Here is a 16968-nt window from a genome sequence, read left to right on the forward strand (position 1 = left end):
ATAAATAATAATAATAAGGACGGATCGAGTGCCGTGAATCCCTTGTTTGCATTTAAGTTGTATTATGTGACTGTCACGGCTGTTGGGTAGAAACCTTGTATGTCCAAAACCTTTTTTATATTATTATTTTTTGTAAAGAATTTAAAATAGTGAAAATAGCTGATCTGCAAGATCACAACGAGTCACATCCACCGTTGTGTATAGCTTGTAGATCTGCTATTTTCACTACTTTTGGACAACACTCTTGTAGTCTTGTATGGTGAAGAGGGCATCAATTCATACAAAAAAACTAGAAAAGTTGGAGATAAATGGAGATGGTTTCTGACAATGTATCTGTGTGTGTGTGTGTGTGTGTGTGTGTGTGTGTGTGTGTGTGTGTGTGTGTGTGTGTGTGTGTGTGTGCGCGTGTGCGTGTGCGTGTGTGTGTGCGTGTGAAGGCGAGGCCCTGTTTTAGTTGATTGTTTTTTGGTGGTCATATATTCAATGGCAATTATGTAAATTGAATCCGTTTAAATATCTGCTGTATGAGAATCCACGTTTTCCACACTGGCTATAGAGGTCTCTCTCTCTCTCTCTCTCTCTCTTTCCAAAGGAAATAAGTCATCAGACGTGTTTGGCGACACGATGGATTGACCACTTAAACCGCCTTGTTTTACATGCTTCTTTGTATGGTGGTGTCACGTGCACATAACTGATCTACAAGCTCACAACCCATCGTGACGCAGTGCCATTGTGAATTGTAGATTGGCTATTTTCACAATTTCGAGAAAAACCTTGAACGTTGATGATGTGTATTTAAACATTTCAATTAATTTCATTATATATATATATATATATATATATATATCAATCAGTGATTCATACCTTGTGCCCTTGTTTCCCTGGCTCTCCACCTTCTCCTTTCACACCTTTGTGGCCCTAGAAGAGTATAGGACAAACACATTGAAGGAGGTTTCATTTGAAGGATCATTTTGGCAAATGTTTGATTTTCTTGTCATTATAATGTTCCTATGTTGATCATAAGAACCAATTATTGAATGCCAAGTCCCCTGGTTTTCTTCAGAACATGTACATGACACTGATTTACCCTTTACCACTACGACACTATGGCACAGGAGTCCAACTACTAGTGAAGGTCTGAGAGTGTACAAATGAAGGGTCCATTTAGTTCCAATTGAACAATCACTGAGATACAGATCTGTTATGGTCATTCAGGGCTATAGCTCTTTATGTCCTTCTGGTTATTGTCCATTCATTTTGAATGACAAAAATGTCCACAAGACAGCATGGCGCCCCCTGCTGCACTGTTAGCATAATGCAGTTATTTTCAACCATTATGATAACAATGACCCCCAGTTTTCTATGCATTAGGCCAGAGGTTCCCAACCACTGGTACGTGTACCTGTGCCAGTTAAATTGTCACTTTACTGTAATCTGGGGACCTCCCCCAAAATCATGTGGGGGTCCCCGACCAATAGGTTGAGAACAACTGCTCTAGCATAATGGAGCACAGAAGGCCTGACGTCACTCGTTCTTCCCCTGGTTCGCCAAAGTTTTTCTCTATGGAGAATAACATCTTAAAATCGTCTCCTACAGTATAAGCGTTGTGGTCCAAAAATAGACAAGCGGTCTAGGCGATAATTATTGTCAGTGGGGCTGGCTCTGTATCGTTTATGACAGTCAGTCTGTTTGTAGCGAAACTTGTAACTAATTTGGTGGCGGTAACATTAGCATGTTCTCGCCGTCAGTTGATTCTTCATATCCACATGAGTCAAACCACTGGGATAATTTGTTAATTTTTGGAGCACAGTTCTTATGACTTATTGACGCGATATAAAAAAGGTTTATTCTGAATGGGGGGAAAAAACGTGTAAATTGCATCAGACTTGGGTGATTGTGACTGTTTTTGACCATCCTACTCACCTTCATGCCGGGAAGGCCTGGATGACCGGAGGTCCCCGGAGCACAGGAGTTTGGGCACTATAGAGAGCACAAGGTCAAAGCATACAGTCAGCTACAGAACAGTGGCCATTTCCTAGACTAAATCTATGACGATGTTTTTCGACATGAACAGACAGCAGACACAACAGGATCACAGGATCTCTCTGATTGGATGAAATTGGTGACCAAAATGTATTTTCGGTTTATTATTATTATGATTATGCAGTGCCGTGATGTCTTTATCTGTTTTGTATGCGTCTATGGAGTTAACATTACTCTAATAGACCCCCAGGTGTGGTCATAATATTAAAATATGAAAGCCAAAACCTGAAAGCCTTTGAGTCAAAAACAAGGCCCTCATTCATCAATCATATTTGGGTGTACACCGCGTTGATACATGAGGGCCTAAATCTTTAAAGAGGTGGAGAGATGAGGAGACACCTGTAGGCTGTTACTGAACAAGCTCTAAATACAGCAATTAAATTACATTTCAGAATGAATTGACCCTTACCAGTTCAGTATTGCCTTGCATTCCGGATGCACCCTAAAATTGACACAAAATAAAAGAAGATTTTTTTGATTAAAATGTCAAAGGTTAGGGAAATAATGACCTGGTAAAAAAACATTTGCACACTGGTGCTTTTTTTTCTCTGCCAACTATCAGAGCGAATTTCGGAGAACGTACAAAAATAAATCGAACTCACTTCATGTCAATCACGTTTGCACACTGCCGCCGAATATTTCGCCCGTGTAAAAGATTTTCGGACTGGGGTCGATTTTATCAGTTTTCCACAGCTGTCTAGTAGTGGGTTAGGGTTTGGTGGTGACAGGCTGACAGCTAGGGATAGCCTCCTACTTTCTTCTGTCTAGTGGGGTTTAGTGGGGTGTTGGTGACAGGCTGACAGCGAGTAATAGCCTCCTACTTTCTACTGTCTAGTGGGGTGTAGTGGGGTGTTGGTGACAGGCTGACAGCTAGTAATAGCCTCCTACTGTCTAGTGGGGTGTTGGTGACAGGCTGACAGCTAGTGATAGCCTCCTACTGTCTAGTGGGGTTTAGTGGGGTGTTGGTGACAGGCTGACAGCTAGTGATAGGCTCCTACTTTCTACTGTCTAGTGGGGTTTAGTGGGGTGTTGGTGACGAATACTGGAGAACTCGGGTCGCCGACTCTTCTTCATCTTTGCCGAGATTTCTTCCCCTTTCGCCGACTCTTCGTCACTTTCCGGTCCGAGTTCTGTCTGAGAACTCGGACGGAAAGTGACGAAGAGTCGCCGAAACGGGAAGAAATCTCGGCACTGGAGCGCGCATCTAGCTACTGCATGATGATCATGCACGCTGATCAGACAGCAGATCAATAAAAGCATGCAAAAGCATTCAGCTTTCACAAGTGTCTCTCAGTCCCTGTCGCAGGGTAAACAAAACGTCATATAGCACATGGCTAATTGTACCGTGCCAGGGAGGAGGAGGCGGAGCGGCTGTAACTTTCTCCAGGCCAATAATGGATTTAATCATTCCAAATAGGTCTCCATTCATTGCTACGGTCGACATGCTCGTCTCACTGTCACTCGCTTTTAGTTTTGACTAACGCAAGCGCAAAGCAAAGCTATTGCTGCGCTGTGCAGAGATGAAGTGAAGTTGAACAGCCAAGCAGCAGCAAGCTACGCTACGCTAAGCTAACATCACCACCACCATGGCTGGTGTTGTGTTAGCTTAGCAGCTAAGCCTTAGCTTCTTGCAATGCTATAGCGTTCTCACTGCGGTCTCACGGTGCAGGCACTGTGGGCTGCTGCTTGGAGAGGAGAGGCTACAGGCGGCTCAGCGGCTGCTATGACCAAATTGATTGTGTGCAACATGACAACTGTTTTAAAGTATTGTACAGTGACAACTATTGAAACTTTATTGTAAACAAACACTGCGGTCCACCCAGCTCCCCCCCGTCCCGTCCCGATCACGGGATTAATAAAAAAATTTGGTTGTGTTGCTTTAGCATCGTTAGCACAGTAGCTAGCAGTAGCTAACATTCAGAAACTTGCAGCTGCAGCTGCTGAAAGTGCCCCGAAACGTGGAGAATATTCGGCAGAATCTGAAGAAGAGTCGTCGCGCGGCGAATCTTCTTAAGAGTCTGCCGAATATTCTCCACGGTTTGCCGACTTGTCTTGAGAAGTCGGCAAAAAGGGTAAATCCGCCGAGTGTTCTTGTTACCTTGGTGACAGGCTGACAGCTAGTGATAGGCTCCTACTTTCTACTGTCTAGTGGGGTTTAGTGGGGTGTTGGTGACAGGCTGACAGCTAGTGATAGGCTCCTACTTTCTACTGTCTAGTGGGGTTTAGTGGGGTGGTGGTGACAGGCTGACAGCTAGTGATAGGCTCGTAATTTTGGATCTGCAAAACGCAGCGAAAACAACGCACCAGTGTGCAACCACTTTAAGTCTTAATTGTGAGTAATGAGCTCTACTCAGTATATTGTGCATTGGAATCATCACTGTCAGTGTTCATCACCGTTCTGCATGGAGGGTAAACAAAGCAACACATGAATTTGATTGGCTATCGCTGGACGATAGCCAATCAACATTTTCATGTTTTACTACTCTGAGGACCCCCTTGGGCTCCTGGACCACCTGTTGAAGACCCCTGGTTTAAAAGATAAACCTTGTGACGCTTACTCTGACGCCAGCTGGTCCACGAGGCCCCTGTGGTCCTCGCACGCCCATGGCACCCTGTAGGAAGAGAGAGAGAGAGAGAGACATCATATTAAGGCTGGCCAAATCAGTGTAATGACATGTCCACTCCCTTATTTAGAACCAGCAACCGACACTGTGGTTAATCAAATAACCAAGATGTTTTTTTTCTTCTTCTTCTTAATTTTTGTGTGCTATTAAAACCCTGTTAACTAGTCCAGTTGTACAATGGTGGCATACGGAAATTGTGTAAATAGCAGATGTACAAGCTCATAACATGTTACGATGTGACATGTGAGCTTGCAGATCTGCTATTTTCACCTTGTAATAACCATTAATCATAATTGAGGCCAAGGTTTGAAAAAAATCATATTTATTTGTATCACTCAGCCCTACATCTAAAACAAATTAAATGTATTCATTCCTTCGTCATTGTATTGGACCCTGAATCTTGGACTTTAATTCCATTATGATTTTATAGATTCGATATTAGACTCAGTATTGAGGCATTGGACATTTTGGGCTTGTTTTATACTTCATTGTGAGGCGCTGTCACATGCCAAAGAGAGCAGATCTACAAGCTCACAAAGTGCTGCATCGTGTTGTAGATCAGCTACTTTTGTGCATGACGCTCGCACACAACTAAGCATCAATCAGGCCTTCCAGTGATGTGGATTAATGTGCACTGTCTCTGAACGATACAGTCACATCTGCAGAATCTGATTGGTTGTTGCTGCATCTCAGTGGCTCTCAGGTTTCACTCTACGTTCCTCTGCTGTAGGTTGATCTATATGGTCGTCTAAAGAAATGCATCCTTCTGCAGCACTGGTATGCACAGCAGAATGAATGGGTTGTGATGTGACACACCATCAGAGCTACAATGCTTTAACATGTCAGAAACAAATGGACCCCCTCCGGAAATAGATCTTTAAGCTACCTTTAAAGATCTACTCAAATGGTGGAATGATGGAACCCCTTTTTGTAACATTTAGCTGTTGCTATAGGCCTATATATTGCAACATATTTTATTTTGAATTGTTTTAATTAAAATCTAAAGTTCTTCAGAAAACTTAGGTCAGGATTTAGAAGGCGTTTTTAGACAAACTCACTCAGGTCTAAATGGGTTAAAGGCTACAGTGAAGGATAATCTCTCAAAGTTACTGTGAGTCTAACTGGATGAATGGATGTCGTTCTCAGCAGATAAACTAACTCAAATACACATTTAACAAACAACAGACGTAGGATAATTTGGATTAGTTTTGCAGCTATTACAGCGACCCCTAATTCTTTTAAAGAGGACAAACTAATATGTTCAATTAAGGTCACTCATGATCAAATTAAATACTAGATTCACTACATCTAGAAGATGAGTGATTATGATAGAGAGTAACATAACAAAATTAAATGCTTTTGAGACAAAATAATTAAACATATACATATCCACGCTGTTATTTGCAAGTGATCAGATTGGATTTGTGTATTCAGGCATCGTCAAAAATACAGAACGTGTCGCATCGTGAGTTTATTGATCAGCCATCTATTTTTGGCAAACGACAGTCACAGGCTTCAGTGTCCAGAGTGTCCAGACTGAGACTGATCTTTTTTTTCATTTCAAACCACCGGAGTGTGGTTCAATTCCGATTCACATCAACCGGTTTCCAAGTGATTTGGGCTGCCAGTGTACACAACTACACATACATTTTAAATTCGGTCAATAGCCACACACACACACATGTAGGAGACGATGCTTCCTATCCTGTATCCGTGAACAGAGACTGAAAACGTATGTTGTTAAACATACGATTACGGTAATTGAAATCATTGTCTGCCTAAGTACGGTATCTGGCAGTATACTCACAGGGGGTCCACCTTTGCCCAATTGCCCTGGAAGTCCGCCCGGCCCTGCTGGTCCCTGTGCAAAGAGACACATTGTGGAAGTGTTGGTTTGTGTTTTGACACTACAATTATGGTCACATCAAATGTAACACATACTGTAGTATAGCAGCAAGTATCATTGATCATTTACTTACAGGTTGTCCATCGGCCCCAACACCCTGTAGAGGGAGACAAACACAATAAGTCAGTACCACATCGGTGCAGCCTGTTGGGGAGAAACCTCCATATTCTCCATATTCAATTAACGACCTACTGTTTATCACACGAAAGCATCAAAAGTAGCAGATCCACAAGCTAAAAAGCCAACGCTATTAAGCGATGTGTTTTGAGCTTGTAGATCTGCTACTTTTGCTGTTTCCACCCAACAGAGACAATATAGAATGTGGTAGACAAATGATGATGAAATTGTACATATTGGAACCCTTTATTGAAACCCAATATTAATGAACATAACATATATTTATGTGGCAGGTGCATTCTGTGTATAGTGAATATTATTTATTTTGTGTTTTAGGGGTTCCTACTTCCTAACAGTGAGAGGATAACAGTGTAACTTACAGCTAATCCACGAGATCCAACTTTCCCAGGTTCACCCTATGGAGCAAAATGAAGAATGTTTATGATATTAATGCCTTTTATTAAAGTAATTTAATAGTCAAGCCTACTCATTTGAGCATAGTTTAATAGTGAGAAGTTGAAGAAAGAGAAGAAAAAAATGTATTCATGTGGAATGGTTATTGTGGAAAACTATACCAAATAACTTTTGTTTAATTGGAAAAACAGTTATGACTTTAATCCAATTAAGTGTCTCCTCAATAATAAGATAATAAGATACTGTATAACTTCTACGCCGACCCACATATTCATTTCAAAAGGAGCAGAGACCTCAAAACAGGAGACTTTGCGTTGACATTCCTCTGGTCTTTATCGCATGACTGGGCCGGGGCACACTTGACCCGGCAATGTTTAGTTTAATGAGGACCGATGTTCTGACTTCCATTCCCCACAGAGATTACACCAGAACACTTGCAGGATTAAGAGCCATTCATCACGAGGAATCTCTTCACGCCACGGTGACTCCTAACCGTCATGGCAGCGGAGTGGTCGGCACTTTGGCACGGCTCTCTCCCTGGGAGACGAGCGGAGCTGAAAAGATGAAAGGCCCATTAGTCACTCACCTTCTGTCCGAGGGGACCGTCAGTCCCGGCGTCTCCCACAGGGCCCGTCAAACCCTGCACACACAAAGGAAGATTTGACTTAGCTCGCACGTCAGAACAAAGTGAACATCGGCCATGATGTGTCAAATGGGGCTGAGTAAGTGCTCTTTGACACTGAAACAATCATGAGCTAAAGTCATAGTTTACTTACATTACACGTTACATACGCACTTTCATTGCCGTTTGAGGTCAACCTCAAATGGCAATGAAAACATCAGTGGTCCCATGTTTTCATTAGAAAGCAAAGAAGCCTTATACTGTATAATCACAATACAGTATATCTTGCCCCTCATGTATTTATAAACAAATGTTTTCTTCTGCCAAATATATGTGGCAGTAATAGTGTAATGAATAGGAAATATTATACATAGGCTATGTGTGTTTATTCACAGTGATTCAGTGTTTTAACCGATTAAAACCGGGAAAGCATATATATCAATTGTGACTTTAGCTACGTATACAGCAACATATGTTTTTCACAAAGCTTTTGCTTGTCATCTGCTTTTAAAAAAATGTTGAAATGTTGAACAATTTGGATGTTTTTAGTTTGTTTGTTTGTTTTTGTTTTTACACAAATCTTTTCTTCTGGGGGGGTCCCTGGCACAAAACATTTTCAGATGGTGGTATGCGGCAGTCAAATACATATAATTTTAGCGATCCCTGGCATGAAAAAGTTAGAAAACTGGTGATGCATTAACACAGTGGTTCTCAACTGTCTTTACTTGCATCTGACAAAGATGACCCATACACGCATGTACACACACACACACACACACACACACACACACACACACACACACACACACACACACACACACACACACACACACACACACACACACACACACACAAACAAAGACACACACTTGTGATTTTCAGACATATTAACCACTTATGCCCTATACTCTTGTACAACGAACAGCAGGAATAGCCAATCTACAAGCTGTTTTCACTATTCCTTTGTCCTTTTTGAAAAATGTAGAACATTTTTGGACTATTTTGGTCAATATGATGACCTAAAAAGGCAAGTTGCTGTATGATTTTTGTAGCAACAAGGTCTCACACCCCCCTGTGATCTTTGGCACACCCCAGGGTGCACTGGATTAGCAGACAGTCAGCAATGTTAGCAGAAGGGGTGCGAGGAGCAGTGTGCCATGTCTGCTTATTATAAGCGACTTTGGGCTTCTGTTTCTGCTAAGTTGCTTATAGTTGCGGGTTGCGTTTTTGTGTGCTTTTGGCTTGTTTCTAATCTAAAGTGTAGTTGCATGTTGTTTAAACCAGTGATTCTCACACATCTCCATGTCAAGGACCCCCAGATTAATGTATTTTGTCCAAGGACCCTGCATCTAAAAATATTTTGTTCCAGGCAGGGACCCCATACTAGATTTTAGTTGTCCGATCTACAAGCCCACAGTGAGTTTGTAGATCGGGGTGTGCATACTTATCCGACACACCAAAAGTCTGACATGCGCAAATCACCCGTTGCTTCCGACATGTGTTGGTCTGACATGCGTTGTGTCTGACATGCGTTGTGTCATGCTTGTGGTTAGGGTTAGGTTAGGGGTAGGGTGTCGGTCTAATGACTGTCGGACTGTTAGTATGTCGGAACTAATGCCTGTACCCTGTAGATCGGCTATTTCCAAAAAGCCTATTCAGTATTTTAGCCGTGACGTGAGCGCCCCCTCCAGAGATACTTCCGGGTCCTACTTTTGTGTTGCTTTTGTGTCCCCATAGAGTTATACTGTGACGCTCCGTCGGACTAAATCTGAGACGAAAACAACCACGAAAGTCTAATTTTACCGCTTTCCTCGCAACAACAAAGCTGCTGCTCTCCCAAATCTGGCTATTTACAATGAGATGCGGACGGGAGCTGGTGCCACTTCCAACCGGACGTAACGTAGCACTACAAAATGACGTCTGACTTAAATACTGAATAGTCACTTCTTTTGCGCTTGTTCATCGACCTGGCTGCTCATTTCTCTGACACAATCTGGCAACAGTGGCGAGGAGGTGAGAGCTATCCCACACTGCTGGACACCAACATTCCTCGGTCTGTCCTCAAACAAGACCCATTGACAAGACACCATTCCACACCGGGCTGCGGATTCTAGACCCCGCACTCCAAGAACAAGCAAACCCACACAATACCACTATTGTTTCCTAAAATACTGTGTCGCGGTAGTGCGGTACACACTTTGATTCTCAACCTTTTTTTTATCGTTTTCAAGGAGTTCCCCGGTTTAATATGCATTAATAGGCCCACAGACACCCCACATTACAGTACACTGGTTCTGGTACCCAGAACTATCATTGAGAACCGGGTGACTGAATCAAAATGTAATGATTTGTCATGATGACCAGAACACAATAATGAATGCATTAAAGATCAATACTGTTACCTCACTAAAACTTCAGGATAAAAAACAATGAATTCCCTCTTTGTCAGGCTATATCATTTCATCACACATTAACATCACACAATGTCTGTTTTCTTGACTTTCCCAGAAACTTCCGGAGGCATCATACATTAATTACATCCAGGCCTGCGTTGCACCAAAATGACCGCTATACCCTCTCACAAAGGAAATTCGAATTTTGTTCACCCTGATTATTAAATTCCTCTCTTTTTGTATACTTTGCAACAAGAGCTCTGGGGCTAACACGGACCTTTCACGGGCCTGGCTGTAGCAAGCCGATAATAAGACATGCCTGGCAAGGTTCCACCTCCCCCGCAGCCCACGAGAGAGTCCTGAATACAGACCTTATTATTCTTGCCAATTTAATATCAACAACACAGGGCCCAAAACACAAATTAGTTTCAAATGTTTTGTGTAAAAACACCACTCACATCAGCTCCAGGTATGCCTGGCAATCCAGCAGAGCCTGGTCGACCACCATCGCCGTCAGGTCCCTATAAGAATGATTCAGAAGAGCCACATAATAATAATATTATACAAACGTTTTAAATTATAATAAAGGATAGACCAAAAACAAAGTACATCATTAAAACATTTGTATTTAGAATTCATAATTACAGTAAGGCCGTCCACGCCTTGGTCTCCCCTTTCTCCCTGTAACGAGACAAATTGTATATTGGTTAAAGTTACAGTCAGTGATGTGTTTTGTTAAATGGTTCTGTATCCTGATAATAATCACTGAGTGTTTGTTGAGTATATAGGCTGACAGGACACTGACGGGAGAGACTGGAAAGTCTCTCCGAAAATGCATTTTCAGGTCAAGATACCAATTCTCAGGAGAAAGAACTCATGCAGGATATAAGATACGAGGAAGGAAAATAATATACGTGACATAAGTGATGACACAAAGAATTAAGCAGTCGTAACTGGATCACTATCAAATCGAAGCCTAAATGGGTACAGTCTACAGCCTGATTGGCTGTAGATCAGTTGATCAATTAATGAATTGAATACACAGGACCACAATGGAAACAAGCCTTATAGGGCTTTTTGTGTTACCGGTATCCTTTTAACAACCTTGGGAAACCAAATTCATCTGTACAATCAATCAAGCAATCAATCAATCAGTTGTTTTTAGGCAAGCAACACTGTGGTATAAATAGTCTTACTATAAATAGTCTTACTATAACTAAAGTGGTGGAAAAAGTACTCACAATTTTACTTAAGTAAAAGTATCAATACTGCAATGTAACAGTAAATACTGTGTTAAAAGTCCGGAATTCCAACTTTACTTGAGTAAAAGTATTGGTATCGAAATGTACTGAAAGTACCAAAAGCAAAAGTACTCAATATTCAGAATTTACCATTTCAAGTTTTCAAATGTATATATTAAAAATATTTTGAAATTTTGAAAAAAGCAAATCTACAAGCTCACAATGCGTGGCATCGCAACACATTGTGAGCTTGTAGATCTTGTAGTAGCCTACAGCTATAGTTCAAATGTATGTTTTGTAATAATATTGAAAATCTAGTAACTATAGTATAGGCTAACCTATAGTTTTAGTGGTGGATTAAAAGTATAGGCCTTTTTGCCTCTGAAATAGAAGAAACGTACAGGCTATAGCCTATACTGAAAATTGGAAATACTCCAGTAAAGTAAAAGTACCTCGAAATCGTACTCTCCACCACTGACTATAACTATGAACACTTACAGCAACGCCATCAATTCCTGGAACACCTGCAGGTCCCGGACCAGCTGCTCCTTGCCCAATCTGAGTAAACAACAATACAAGATTTAAAATATATATGAATTTCACTTTAATTTGCTGACAATTATCCTCACTTTCCCCCCATCTTATAGCTCCTAGACCTAAGATGTATATAGGCATAGAAAAGGTGGAGCAGGTGCATATTGGTGTTATAAAAAATGTGTAAGTAGGCTATAATGAAACAAAACAACGATGTCGCTGAACAAACATGCTCTTATGTAGGCTACATTGACATTCATAATTCATATAGGCTACCTAATTACCTAATCACTAATGACCGATATAATCAATTCAAAAGCAATAGAACACGCGGACGGGAAGTCGGTAACGACTAGGGCCTATATTAGACTCAAGTCGTTTTACCCATTTCTCACACGTTATGCCAAATATATAAATCGCGATGATGGTGAGCCACTCAGCCACCTGTCCAAAACCTCAGAAATACAAATCGTAGCGGCTCCTCCAATTGCCATTGGAATCATCATAGCCTACTCACCGGCGGAAACTCCGCTTCGTCGATCTATAAAGGAGAGAGACACAAAGTGTATTATAGTAAAGTCTTACTTGAGCGGAGCAAAGCAGGACAATCTGAAGCAGGGTCAAGAGAGGCCCCCGATAGCCCGGGGCCCGAGCCATGGTCTCCCCGCGGTGTCAGGGAAAAGGGGCTAGATTAGTCCTTGATTCTGCGTCTCAGCTGGGTGGTTGACAGACAGACGGACCCCCTGACACAAAAAAACCACCCGACTGAAGCCGCTTCAACTAACCTAATGCCGTCCGAGGTACCGTGGCCATCAAAGGCTCATGAATATCCATGCCGTCATTTGCTTTTAGGGTAGTGATTGGATGATGCCAAGAGGCGCACGTGTGGCAGGGGAGGAGTTACTTGGACCGATTGCGAGTTGCGGGACTTTTAAATAGCCTATTTTGGGGGGTGGAAGAAGTAGGAATAGTCACATAATTGTTTGTTACTTGATACAACTATCAAGACCACAAATCCACAAACAATGTAGGCTAGAAATACAACGCCCTACAAGTGGGAAGTAGCATACATTTTTAATTCAGGCTCAGGTTTATTTGTCATATAAATACAGAGTATAAATACAATGAAATGAATTGTGCTGCAGAGGAGCACTCTCAGTCTTAAAGACATGCAGATATACACCAATACAGGACAACAATAGTGCAATTGTAAGTAAGTAAACAAACAAACAAAAAAATAAAAAAATAAATACAGAGAGAGAGAGTTAATTATACCACTGCTATTTTTGACCAACTATCTTTTGCTGCTTTTCAAGTTTTTTGCATTACGTGCATGCACAAATCCCCAATTAATTTAATGTGACTGCATGAGACTGTCAGAGTCAGTCATCGTTAACATGTGGTTGGATTTAGTTTTGTTAGTTTTGTCTGTTTTCTCCTTACCGATGTGGTGCCTGGGAGATAATTGCACAGTTCTTCCTGGGGTCGCATCACATCACAGTGAACCAACATCGTTTGGAGCTCAAACTGTGAGGGAAAGAACTCAACCAAATTAGTATAGGGTAGGCCTATAGACTAAGATGAATCACTAACACAATTATATAGTTCGAGTGACAGTGTCAAAATAAGTGAAAGTCTATATTTGAGGTTTATCAATGTGTCAAATAAAACAAATGTTGATCTTAAAGAATTACACAATTAAACTATTTCATATCTCACCTATATAGGGATAAGCAAATATGTGTTGCTTGAATGTATTAAGCCATAGCAATGCTTGCTGTTGTGGAGATAGGCCTACCGTGTGTCTCTGTTTTCCCTGAGTAAATACATTGTGTTACAATGTAAGCTGTATGTGTTGTAAAATGTAGGGTGTAGGCGATTCAGCAGGGCATACAATATAATATAGAGACCTCCACTGCTTGCTCAGCAGCTTGACTTTGATGAGTTTGTGCAGCTATATACTATGTATATAGTGTCATTCAAGTGTCTTCTTCCTTCTTGTATCCAAGAACCTGGCATATTAGTAGCCTACCTTATTAATATGTCACAACTTGCAAGCTGTTGGTAGAAATGGAATGTGAATCTGTGCGTTCTCGCGCGTAAATTGCGCAATACTAATAGAAAACATGCCTTGATTTGTGCTCTGAACTGTGGTAAAGGCCTAATGTATTTTATGTGGTCTGTGCTGTGTCTGTGCAGTGCACAAGGCTGCGTTTCTTCACTGCCACTTGCTACAATTTCCACATATTTGTAGAAATTGTTTGTTAATGCAGGGGTAATCTGAGTTCCCAGAAGTTTTATTGGGGGTAACAACAGAGATTAGGATTCTGTTAGGGACAGGATAGCCATGGAGCAGCCCTCTTATGCAAATGTATATCTGTTCGTTCAAACACAAGTGCAATCTGAACAATTTAAATTCGTTTTTTATAAATAATAACAGTAGGCTACCAAATTATCATAATACAATTTTCTTTTTTACAAGTTAAGTAAATAGTTTTGGCATCAAAATATACTTAAAGTACCAAATGTCCCATTTTACAAGGTATTGTAAAAATATTATATACTATTATATTATAACATTCATTAAAGTATTCAATAGCAGATCTACAAGCTCACAACACTTCGCTGATCTGCTATTTTCAAATAGCCAAAGTTTAAATAGGGATGAAGTGGTATAGCATATACTGTATGCTTTGTAATAATAATCCAAATCTATACAAAGTAACTCAAGTTTTCAAGTAATTTATAGTGGAGTAAAAAGTAGGCTGTAAAATATTTGCCTCTGAGATGTAGTTAGGTAGAAGTAGGCCTAAAAGTATTGTAAATTGGAAAACTTGTAATTGTAGCTACAGTAGCCTATACTTGAGTTAATGTACTAATTAGTTAAATTCCATCCATCTTCAACCGCTTATCCGTAGTCGGGTCACAGGGCAACAGCTCCACCAGAGAGCTCCAGACTTCCTTCTCCAGAGCAACATCATAGTAACTTCATTCTGGGGAACCCGAGACGTTCCAAGACGATTTCCCTCCAACTCATCATTGGTCTGCCCCGGGGTCTCCTTCCAGTGGAACGTGCATCGAGGACCTCCCTAGGGAGTGGCTTGAGAGCCATCCTTACCCAGATGCCCGAACCACCTATAAGCTATAAGTAACATTCCCACCACCGATAGAGATAATATTTAAATAGGCTAGGTCTAAACAATAGCTTACCGGAATTGCTACCACAGGTCTGTCTGCCAGTTTCCCAATGGAAGTGAAGCCGTCCACATTGACCGTATCTCGGGGTGATATATTTTGAGATCCGATCATGACGCAATCCACGAAAAGAGTCACGGACCCTTTATTGACGTTCAGGATGATGTCGTGCCACAGAGAGTTGAAAAGGAACGTGAGCGAAGCGAAAACAACGCTCTGCCTTTTCTTATCGAGTCCAATGAAGGCGAATTCTAGAGACTGGGATTCTCCGTTGAGTCTGACAGCAAGTTGCTCCTGGCCTTTCCTATCTCGTATTTGCCAGATGTTCCAGTTTTTAGTCACGGTGCTGCCGCTCATGCGAAACATTGACACGAACGCAAACTCTTCTGGTAGTCCCCGAGGATATAATGACCTGAAACCAAACAAAAAAACGTGTTAATTCAGTTTATTTGGCAAGGCCTGAACATCAGCGTGGACTCGTGGGAAATAGATTTGTATTTAGCCTGCATGTTAAGTAAAAGTATCAATACCACAAATACTATATACTGTAGGCTTGACTTGAGTGAAAGTACAACATTGGCATCACAATATGCGTACAGTATAGGCTACCAAAGTTAAAGTATACTAAACCTTTTTGAAAATTGAAAATCTTCAAGCATACAGTACACGCTTGTAGATCGTAGAAGTGTTTTGTAGGCTGTTAATATTCAAACCTTTAAAAAGAAAACTAGTAGTAACTAAAGCTGTCACATAATCTGTGGTGTAAAAAGTAGAATATAAGCATCATGCAGATGTAGTGAAGTATTTATGTATTTAAGTATGAAGTATTTAAAAAATTGAATACTCAAGTAAAGTAAAATTAGGTAGTATCTCATGATTGTACAGAATTAGCCCACAGTTCTTGAGTAAATTCCACCAGTGCTGAAATGCCTCATTATGTTGCTGATGTCTAGGTCTAGCTTTCATTTTCAGCACCATGGACAACGTAAACTACAGTACCACACATTGCCCACTAGGTGTCAGTATTCACTTACAAGAATTCAAGCTCGTCTAGACTCCACCGATAGCAGCTATAGGCCTACTTACTTTGTGTTGATTCTGAAGTTGAATGTCGGCCCTATTCTATAAGCTACGGTCTGTGGAGCTGAGCCAACAATCTTCTTTACGGTTCCCCTTCTTGCCAGCTCGGCAATGTGGAACTGAGACATGATATAAAATCCTGTCGGAAGGTAGTTTAAAAAGAAAAGTTTAAACGAGTGGAAATCTATACAGAAAATGTGTCAAATTTGCTGTCTTATAAACTTACCAGGAAAACGATCTTCTCCTCCGATGCTGACCTGAGGGCACACCCCGGATTGCTCGATTTGAAGGCCAAGGCCAGATGAAAATGGCACCCCTGTAAAACGATGATGCATGAAGATGATATAATAGCAAGTGGTGGAAAGTAACTAATTACATTTACTTGAGTAGGCTACTGTACTTAAGTGTATACACATTATAGTATTTCACATTGTCAGTACTTCTACTCCACTACATTTCAGAGGCAAATATTTTAGGCTACATTTTTAAGCCAGTACTTTTACTGAAGTATATGTCTACATTTCTGGACTTTTACTTGTAAAAGAGTATTTCTATATATTGCAGCATATAGAAATACTTAGTTTTACTACATTTGAGTAGGCCTACTTTTCCCACCCCTGTATATTAGGAGATAGCAATAGTGGAAACTGCAAACTGGAAAGTAACTATGTACTATTTGCTCAAGTTAGACCTTTTGCATAATGAGTGCTTTAGACTAGTACATTTTGATGCCGATACTTTTGTACTTTTACTCGAGTACATTTTGAATACTGAACTTTTACTTGTATTTTCTACATTG

General features: G+C 40.9%; 1 protein-coding gene across 1 annotated transcript in view; it reads right to left on the bottom strand.

Moving 5' to 3' along the window:
• Positions 1-16504, bottom strand: part of col9a1b (collagen, type IX, alpha 1b) — a gene marked incomplete at both ends in the record, with an annotated part of 34890 nt that extends 18386 nt beyond the window's left edge. The window contains 14 exons of the mRNA XM_080782123.1: positions 865-918; positions 1924-1980; positions 2453-2485; positions 4602-4655; positions 6475-6528; positions 6647-6670; positions 7071-7106; positions 7691-7744; positions 10578-10640; positions 12412-12435; positions 13338-13421; positions 15105-15501; positions 16176-16308; positions 16396-16504. Coding sequence (XP_080638249.1) covers positions 865-918; positions 1924-1980; positions 2453-2485; positions 4602-4655; positions 6475-6528; positions 6647-6670; positions 7071-7106; positions 7691-7744; positions 10578-10640; positions 12412-12435; positions 13338-13421; positions 15105-15501; positions 16176-16308; positions 16396-16504 — 1176 coding nt within the window. The remainder of the gene's footprint in view (positions 1-864; positions 919-1923; positions 1981-2452; positions 2486-4601; positions 4656-6474; positions 6529-6646; positions 6671-7070; positions 7107-7690; positions 7745-10577; positions 10641-12411; positions 12436-13337; positions 13422-15104; positions 15502-16175; positions 16309-16395) is intronic.
• Between the last annotated feature and the right edge of the window lie 464 nt (positions 16505-16968).

The sequence above is a fragment of the Protomyctophum bolini genome (assembly GCF_963924005.1).
Source record: "Protomyctophum bolini genome assembly, chromosome: 14".
In the NCBI taxonomy this organism is placed as follows: domain Eukaryota; kingdom Metazoa; phylum Chordata; class Actinopteri; order Myctophiformes; family Myctophidae; genus Protomyctophum; species Protomyctophum bolini.